This window comes from Lepisosteus platostomus, chromosome 15 (assembly GCF_059453375.1).
Source record: "Lepisosteus platostomus isolate fLepPlt1 chromosome 15, fLepPlt1.hap1, whole genome shotgun sequence".
Taxonomy (NCBI): Eukaryota; Metazoa; Chordata; class Actinopteri; order Semionotiformes; family Lepisosteidae; genus Lepisosteus; species Lepisosteus platostomus.
In genome coordinates, this window is record NC_142625.1 from 16,684,113 (window position 1) to 16,694,292 (window position 10,180).

The window sequence follows — 10,180 nt, forward strand, 5'->3', positions numbered from 1 at the left end:
TGCGGTATACAGCTATAAACCTGCACTGTCAGTTTATCCAGCAAGTACCTCCAACTTAAAAATGGAACTTTTAAAAATGGAAGAGAAACTCTTGAAAGAGTGCTCAGAACAGGGAAGATGTTATTTTTAACCATTATATACTTTTTTGTAATTAAACCCCTGCCATCAACCATTTCTAATATTTCCAGAGGCAGCCTATCTCAAAGCTATGCCCTGGGATTCATTGAGAAACTTAAGCTTTCTCCAATATTAAGAAACCAAGAATATACTTTCAGAGAGGTTAAAAACCAGAGTAGGCAATTTAGCCCCTACTAAATTTTGAATGCTAGTAGTTAATGGATCTAAGGGTCTCACCTTGCCATTTTCTGAAGGATCTAAGCATATCAGCATCAACAATATTGACTGGGTAGATTGTTCCAGGGTCCAACAAACCTTTGAATAAAAAGTACTTTAAATGTACTTCCCTGTAGTTTCCATCTGTGTACTCTGATTCATGTTTCGTGGTCAATAGAGCTGACTTTGAGAATTTTGAATACTTGAATCAGGCCCTCTCTTGGTCTTTTCTGTCCAAGACTAAAACGATTCAGCTCTTTCAGGCTGTCAGGATAGGCCATTCCTTTGAGCCCTGGAACAGACCTGGATGCTTTTCTCTGGACTGATTCCAGAGCAGCAATAGCTTTCTTGTAACATGGAGGCCAAATATATACAGTATTCTAAATGAGACCGGAATAGTGCTTTGCACGATTTTAACATGGTTTCCCTTGATAGAAGTTCGGTTTTAATTATCTTAATATTCCCTTTGCCAGCTTTATTTCTTCTCTGTATTGCTTACAAGGTAACAAGTGTCTCACAGATTGCTCAGTATTTCCATTCTTTTACTTGTATTTTATGTTTTGCTACCTCTTTGTAACTCTCTGCACTCGCCTACATTAAAAACCATCTGTCAGTTGTCCGTCCAGTCTTGAACTCTTATCATCTTCAAGCATAACTACTTTACTGACTATACTATAATCTTTGTGCACTTTGTGCTGTTCTTATATTTATTGTTGATATGAATTAGAAGGACTCACAGCACAGATCCAAATAATCAAAATAATAGGAATTTAGAAGATTACAACCCAGAATAACAAGAGTGCTCTATACAATTCAGTTCTTCACAAAATTGTGTATTATAGTGTATACTGAGTGGTACAGTTATTCTGTAGTATGTTGACATAATAGTCTGAGTTACTGTACATCAGTGCAGGTGCAAAAGCAACTATTAAGGAGAAATCACCTGCAATACTTTGACTGTCTTAAGGCATGGTGCAGAGCTTTGAAACACAATAATTACTTAGGTTTTAGCGTATCTTTGGATTTACCCAGTACTCACATTGAAATGAGGGGGCTGGCTTGTCAAAAATTGTTATTTAATTACCAGTTAAGTACTTTGATAATATCTGTGTCCCATGAACAGTTGAACTGAGAGGAAGATTAGAGATTAAGAACTTCTTTCAATCTTTTAAAATTGTAAATAATTTATGCTTTTGATCGGCAGCATTGAAGCTGTTTTCACAATTTTGACAATTTTTGTAATGATGACTTATGTTAGATATAGACAAGTAAAGAACCCTTTGGTATATTATCCAATATCCAGAACTTTTCAGTTCAAATCTTGAAGATGACCAATTTACTAAACTCTGCAACACAACTTGCAGAGAACAACACAACTGTTCTCTCACTGTATAGCATAATTCTCTATAGTCAGATCTACTTTACTACAGTTTGTAATGTAACTTACTTTAATAAACTATTTCAAAACCTGTTATTTGTGCCAATGAATGAAAATATAAAGGAAATACATTTTGAAAAAAGACTCCTTGCAGATTTATTATTGATTTCTCTGATATTTGGTTTAAACTTGCAAAAACAGACATATTTCCATCCAAATTCCCTACATGCTGTTACATAGTAATGTTCTTAACTCATATATTTATGAGCACATTCTTATAATGTTCTTAACACACATATTTATATTTATCTCTTTTTATAATGCAGTATACTAAAATGTTGCCTCATGGTCACTGAAATGTTCCACAGCTGGATACTATTTTTTAATATGAAGACATAATGAGAGAGACAGCTGTTCTTATATTTATTTTTTTACTGTGCAAGCAAATAACGACAGTTTTCCCAAACTGTCATCTTTAAGCATCTCTAAATTACCTCTGGTTTTCACAGACAGTTTGTAGAGAAGTGGATACACAGTACAATAGAGGCGTGTCATTTATTAATAATGCATCATCATATCACTTCAGGTTGTTTTCGACATTGGTGCAAAGATACTGAATGCAGCTGCTGAGGTACAAGTTTTTTCAAAATTATATTAGGATGCCTGGACGTGAAACTACCCTATACAGAGGAGAATATAATATTCCCATTATTTTCAGTTCAAGCATTCAGATCTCTGGATAGGGTCATTTGCAATGATGCTTAGCAAACCATGAGAGGAATCCATTCCCCTTTGTCACTCACAGGCCCACGTTTGCTGTAAACATGTCTAGACGAAAAGGGAAAACCTTTGGCTCAGTCAGTGGCCTGTCATGAATCAAATGATCCTGCAGGACTCTCTCGTTTACAAGGAGAAGCACTAAGCAAATCCTTCTATTTGATTCCTAATAAGACTTTGACTGCCTTCCAAGCCTAAAAGGTTTCATGATAGGATTAGCACTGTGCAAAGCGTTTTAGATTTCAGAAATGGAAGAAATAGCTTGGGCCTTCTACTATAAAACAATGTATGCATGTGTGCGTGCTGTACATATGAAGAAACTAATATAAAAGGGATGGAATTTCAGTTGGAGGCGCAATAACACATGCTCAAAATGGGTTGGAATTCATTTCGGAACAAGTTTTCAGAAGCTTCCTTTCATTTTTTTTTTTACTAATTTTCCATCTGTTCCATATTGGTTTTTTTACCTTGTTTAAATAGCTTGGCTGTTTTGTGCATTACGAATATGTTGCACCCTGATCACGTGAAAGGGTAGATTCCTGAAAGAGGAGTGTACCAGTAATCCATCTACTCCATCTAGAAGGGACTTATGGAAAATTGAGTTGGGTTCCAAGCTGTCCTAAAAATACTTTTAAATTAGTAACCTTAATGTCATTAGTTTTATGCCATTATCTTAAACATAATATTAAATAATTTCTGAGACTAATTTAGGGTGTAAACTATGTATTATTTTATTATCCAGTTAGGTTTGTAGAGCATTTGGTTTGAAAAAAGACCTTGTCATTCTACGTCTCATAGGTTCAATGACACACCAAATCACATCATTTAACTATCAAATTACACTGATTAGGCTTGTGCTTTATTTAACAAACCAGGTGTCTTCCCTTTGCATAGAAGTTGTGGAAGCCTTTGTTCTAGTGCAATACAGGAAGAGAGCTATCCACCTCTTTCCCATTCTCTTTGAGTCTGTTCCTCTCTCAAAATGTGTTGATGCTACAAGCATTGCTGGTAAGAGATATAAATTGTTAACATACTGCTTATTTTTCATCTCTTTCTCAGTGTACGTGCCAGAGGAAGATATCAATCTCAGAGAGACTTCTGCGGGGGACGAAGGAGAAAATGACTCTCCGCCTGAAGAGAAGTGCCATGACAAAGCCAGCGCAGAAGAGCCCGAGGAAAAGGAGACCGATAACAAAAGCAGTTACAGCTACCAGAACTCGCCAGTGAGCGCTGCCTCCAATCAGGAAGCCGAGTTAGAATCTCGTCTCAGTGATGCCAGTGACCGGCTGTCCGACTTCAAGAGCATCTCCCCATCAGGAAGCCAGAAGGACGAGGACACCAAGAGTCTGAAACTCAAAGATGAGATGCAAAATAGCTTGGAAAAAATGAGAGCAGCCTATGCCAACTTCCTCTCAGATTCCTACTGGTCAGGAATTGGGCTGGATCTGAAGGTGGGTGCCAACTCTGGCAAAGGGAGCTGTGACAGCACCAATGGCAGCACCAAGAGTGACTTTGACTGGCACCAAGACGCTCTCTCAAAAACCCTGCAACAAACTCTTTCTCCAAAGCCTGCCTCCAAGCCAAACCTTTTCAGCTCTGTCCATTTATACAGGCAAAACAGTAAAACGTGCGGGACGGTTTTCACTGGGGCTAGTCGTTTCCGGTGCAGGGAGTGCAGTGCGGCCTATGACACTCTGGTGGAGCTGACAGTGCACATGAACAAGAGCGGGCATTATCAAGATGACAACCACAACAGACATGGCAATGCCTCCACATCCTGCTCCAAGACAAGGAAAAGGAACCTGCAAGACATGGAAGGGAAGGAAGATGCTCAGAAAGTTCTCAAGTGCATGTTTTGTGGTCACTCTTTTGACTCCCTCCAAGACTTAAGCGTCCACATGATAAAAACTAAGCATTACCAAAAAGTGCCTTTGAAAGAACCCATTCCTGTTATTGCATCCAAAATAGTCCCCCCAGCAAAGAAACGGGCTTATGAAGCCACTAGGCCATGTTCACCTGATTCTACCACAGGGATTTCTGGATATACTGACTCTAGAGCATCAGGCTTTCACAATTCCCACAACCGGTATGGATATCAGAATGGTGCTAGCTATACCTGGCAGTTTGAGACATGCAAATCTCAAATTTTAAAGTGCATGGAATGTGGGAGCTCACATGACACTCTGCAGCAGCTGACCACTCACATGATGGTTACAGGCCACTTTATCAAAGTTACAAGTTCGGCTTCCAAAAAGGGCAAGCAATTAGCCCTTGATCCCCTGGCCGTAGAAAAGATGCAGTCTCTTGCAGAGCCCCCAGTAAATGAGACTCAGTCTGATCCTGAGGGTGCAAAAGCATCACCAAAAAGCTTTGAATTGGGAGAGACCGAGATCCAGAAAGAAAAAGGACCAGAGACAACAGGCAACAAGACAGAAGAAAAGGATGGGAAAGATGGCAAACAGGAAACTGGGGAACAAAAATCAGGGGAAGCATCTTTTAAGTACCCTTACCTGCGAGAAGAAGACCTTGAACAAGAATCTGAAGGAGGAGGTGATATATTGAAGTCTTTGGCCAATACAGTTGCCTCAGCAATCAATAAAGCTCAGACTGGGACACCTAGCTGGAGTGCCTATCCCAGCATTCATGCTGCATACCAGCTTTCTGGAGTGATGAAGAACTCCAACCTTCCAGTCTCTCAGCCAATACAACTGAAGCAGGCATTCAACAACAGGTTGAGGCCAATAGCCCCAAAAGGGAAATTTTATCAGGCCGCCCCAGGTATCGAGTCTTTTGCAGGTCATCTCCATAATGTGGAAATCAAAAAAGAACAGAGCAGCCCATCTGATGATAAGGAGGCCCAAATTGGAACACCTGACCAGAAAGCCCCTGCTGAGAGTGATGTCCAGAACGAATCTTCTGTTTCTACACAGGCAGATAAGGACAGTGTGAAAGATAGTACTGAAACAATGAAGAGGAACCTCACTCCAGATTTCTCAGAGGGAAACAAGAAATCACCCAGCCCTCCTGCTAGCAATGGAGGTGGCAATGTGTCAGCACTTATCAATGACTCTCCTGAGATGCTTGGCGTAAACCCACTAAGTGCTTTGCAGTCTGTTTTGAACAATCATCTGGGAAAAGCTAATAAGCCCTCTCATCCCCGACCTGAGGCCACACTCACTGCAAGTACTCAAGCCATGTTCTCCAAACTGAGCAGAAGCTTGGAGAAACCTGCCTTGGCACTCGTCCCCCCCAGAGCCAGCAGTCTTAACAGCTCCTTTCTGTTCGAGAGCAATGACCAGCCCATTGACTTGACAAAGTCGAAGAGCAGCAAAACGCAGGCCACCTCCCGGGTTCAATCTTGCACTCCAGTGCCCCAAAAACATGCCCTGTCTGACATTGCTGACATGGTCAAGGTTCTTCCAAAAGCCACGACGCCAAAACCTCCAATGCCTTCAAGGATGCCTTCCATGAAACTTGAAACAGATGTGAGACGCTTTGAGGACGTATCAGCAGAGGTGTACTCAGTACACAAGAGAAAGGGGCGGCAGTCGAACTGGAATCCTCAACACCTCCTCATCCTGCAAGCTCAGTTCGCCTCCAGTCTCTTTCAGACATCCGAAGGCAAGTACCTACTGTCTGATCTGGGTCCTCAGGAACGCATGCATATCTCCAAGTTCACAGGGCTTTCCATGACCACAATTAGCCACTGGCTGGCAAACGTCAAATATCAGCTACGAAAAACCGGAGGGACCAAGTTCCTGAAGAACATGGACACTGGGCATCCCATCTTTTACTGCAATGACTGTGCATCTCAGTTCAGGACACCTTCGGCATTCATCAACCACTTGGAATCCCACCTAGGCTTCCAGATTAAAGATATGAATAAATTTCCAATAGAACAGCAGACAAAGGTCGAGCCTGAACTGCCAAAGGCCATAGGCGCGAAGGCAATCGAAGGGCTGTCCGTGGATGAAGAGGGTGACTCCAAGTTCAAATGTAAACTGTGCAGTCGGACTTTTGCCAGCAACCACGCTGTAAAACTTCACTTAAGTAAAACTCACAGCAAATCCCCTGAGAACCATTCACAGTTTGTTGAGATGGATAAAGAATAACATTGTCAGTAAGTTTTAAAAAAAGCAAAGGTTTCTACTCCTTTTTCTTTACTGTAATTGCTGTTGTTGCTTTGCTTTTCTTCTTCACAAGGTCTGATTTTTCTTATGTTTCAAGTAGCATTACGTAGGATCATCCATTTTGGAAACTTGTATTTTTAATAAAACACAGACACGGATCCACTGGCTGGACTTGCATAAATAAAAAACCTACAAAACTCTGTTGGTTCAGGGACTCAATAGCTGATTTTTAAAAAATTATTTTGCACCCTGTCCAAACGCATCACCAGTAATGAAACATATTACTGCTTGAAACATAATTGCTGATGTTTGCATGCAATAGCATTGGCTACGACTACTATTTATTTGTATGATATGCCAGGTTTTAATTTTATTACTTTTAAGAAAAAAAAAGAAATGATTAATGCATTTATTGTAATTTAATTCAGATCACCAGACACCTGCATTTTTACTCAGATGTTCTGATGGGTAGATTGATAAACCTGTTGGCACATTTTGAGTTAACAGAAATGTACAGTATATTGCTCTGTAAAAATATATTGTGTTGCAATGATAGAACATTAAAAAAGCACTTTAATAAATGTTTCATCACCAGTTTAGGCTTAGATGCTGTACATGATCTTACAGTTTTAGACGGGCTGGAAATAATGGCGTCCTTGATAAATGTACATACTGTAGAACGAAAATAGTGTTGAGTTTCATGTTAAAAGAACATACTGAAACAAATGAAACCTGCACTTTTTGTACTGATACAAATAAAGCGTTAACATTTTCTAAGAATTTGCTTTCATTCCAAGACTATTGTTCATTGCAGCAATGAATGCCCTGTTTGCAGATAAAAACCTTTGTCGCACAGAAGATCTACCAAGAAGTCCAAAGGTTTTTCTTTTCCGCGACTATGCAGCAAGACCTAAAAAAGCACACCTTCATTCAGTCAACTGTTTTATCCTCATTCATATGACGGTTGAGGGGTGTTCGGAAAGATGGCAGTGAGACACCCAGTCCTGTTTTTGAAAATGAAAGGTGACCAAAACGTGTATCTTCACATCTCACATCTCCATACCAGAAACACAAACACCTGATACCTGCACAGAAAGATCTCAGGTAGCAAGCACAGGGACAGTGATCATTTTCCCTTTTGCTTGAATGGCAGGAAGGATTTAAAATCTGCTGACATGGCCTATGATTGCTCCTGTCAAAAGGGAGCTGAGTAAGAAGCAAGCAGGAATGAACAGACACTTTAGGTACCATACATGTACCTCTGGAATAGACTCCAAGTTGCCATAACCCTTGTCTGGAAGAAGCAGTCTTTAGATAATGGATGGATGGTTGGAGTGGGATACATGATAGCATTGGGTAAATTCATAGGACAATTCCTCAAGTCAACTCTTTCCACAAGGACAACCAACTTAATGGAAAAATTAAGAATTGCAATATATAACCATTTTAAAACTGTTTTTAACATGATAAATTAATAAAACCGTGCCTTGCCACATGCAATATTGATCATAGAGCAAGTCAAGGAATTCATCAGCAAACACAACATTAATGAAAAAGTATGCTGAAGAGGCCTCAGATGATAGCTCCCCCCACATTCCCTGCACCCCCAGAGTCCTCGTAACTCATTTAAAATCCATGGAGTTAAATACATGCAAATTAATGGCATTTTTTTTAAAGAATCAAACCAGGGATATACACACAACATCCAGCTATCAAAGTTAGTTTCTCTGACTACATTTTAGCAATTTTCACCCTAATTAGGTGTTATCATGACAGGATTTGATTCAAAAGAAACAAGGATGCTGCAAACATTTTAACTGGCATGTTCTCTGTGTTTTGGAGCCTCACATTAGCACATTTAATGATCTTGGATGACGGTGCATGTCTGTTTTTAATGGACTGAATGAGAAGAAAAAAATAATTTCTAATGTTTTTTTTTTACATTTTGTTAAATGCTAAGTTTTGCCATTTTTTAGATGTCTTCTTAGTGGAGTACAGTTGAAATTTGGAATACAATTGAATTGCCTCAAAAGACTTACTTATAGTTATTTATAGTTCCTTCTGGACTGGTAATCAGACAAGCAGATATTTGGAAAATCAAAATATTCACAGATATATATAGATTCTGTAGCTACATGTGCTTCAAACCATTAAGGTATTAATGGCAAACAGGAGTTTCACTATTAGCATTTTTTTTATCCTTTATCTGCAGATTGCTTGGTTAAACCTCTTCAATCATGTAGGACTCAGATAACATATTTCAATTTTTTTTAAGGGGGAAAGATGTACTGTCGCAGGATGACAACAACAGTTAAAAACGTATTTCTTTTTTTCGTCAAAGCTATTAAAAAATAATTGCCTTCCAAATTCATAAACATTTAATGCTATTTCATCTTTTTTTTTCATGCAATCAAGTCTTCAATTACCACTACCCATCACATCTCTGTTTTATAACAGGCAACTGACATTTGATGGTAAATGGAGAAAAGCAGACTAGCACCATGGAGATTTGAATATTCTGACACCAACTTGCCCTCTATTGTTGAAAATGAGCAGGCAATCATGATTGTTCATCAGATGGCTCCTAATGCAGTTAAAGTATTCAGCTATAATTTCTCCTTGCATTTATAATTACTGTCATAGACCGCACACCTCGCTGAGCAGATTAAGGCTATAAATTATTTAGGCCTTGGCTTTAGCTAAGGGAACTTGATTTGTCTGGCAAGCCGTTACGTTTTAGGGTATCAACTATTTTAAAGAAAAGAGGCTGCGTGATCTGAGAAACAGCCGAACATTGCAGCAAATTCAGTCCTAGCTATGTTTAATTAAAATAAAAAAGCAATATGCAAAGCACTGATATGTGCTGATAAAAAATAGTGCTTCCTGCTGCGCTCTTAAATATCTCTTTAAAGCTTTACTTCTTTAAGAAATCCAAAACTAGATTTTCAATATCATAAATGGTCATTTATTTTTATTACAAACCCAAGCATATATTTTACTTGCAGGACACAAATCAAATAAAGTATTTACAAAGAGATGCAGAGATTCAGGCAATGCAGCATTTCTTAGTTTCTTGTCATCATTCTATTTGGTTGTTGCAAAGAAAGGCTGCTAATGTGGATGGTGTGTGTTTTCAAACACTTTTTGTGCCAGATGTACCCACAGCACTATTCAAAAATAACAGAATTCTTTACATAATGAGCAAGAAGTACAGTAACTGAAGACCATGGGACTAAAATCAGTGTCTGCATTAAGAACTGCATTAAGGAGTGGAGATCTAACAGTAAGACAGCTATGAAGACACCCATCTCCAGTGTAATCCAGAAAAACAAAATACTGTGTTTTATGAAAAATATATTCATGCACATTGCTATAGGTTTGAAATACTGGCACCTGACATTGACCTTCTGCTGAAAAATGAATGGCATGTGGGCTCATTCATATTCAGATCTACAATATAAATTTACTTTCAAAGGATGATTCACATTGCTATTAAAATATTTCAGTATCTGAAGAAAACTTTTTCAGAATAAATTGAAATATTTGACACCCGGTTTTTCTG

The 10,180-nt window shown here is 38.9% G+C and overlaps 1 protein-coding gene across 1 annotated transcript in view; it reads left to right on the forward strand.

The window, feature by feature from the left end:
• The window catches only part of tshz2 (teashirt zinc finger homeobox 2), an 80,480-nt gene extending 73,082 nt beyond the window's left edge, over nt 1–7,398 (forward strand). Inside the window, exon 2 of the mRNA XM_088607742.1 lies at nt 3,548–7,398. Within this exon, the coding sequence (XP_088463868.1) occupies nt 3,548–6,600 (3,053 nt within the window). The 3' untranslated portion in view covers nt 6,601–7,398. The remainder of the gene's footprint in view (nt 1–3,547) is intronic.
• The last annotated feature ends 2,782 nt before the right edge of the window (nt 7,399–10,180 follow it).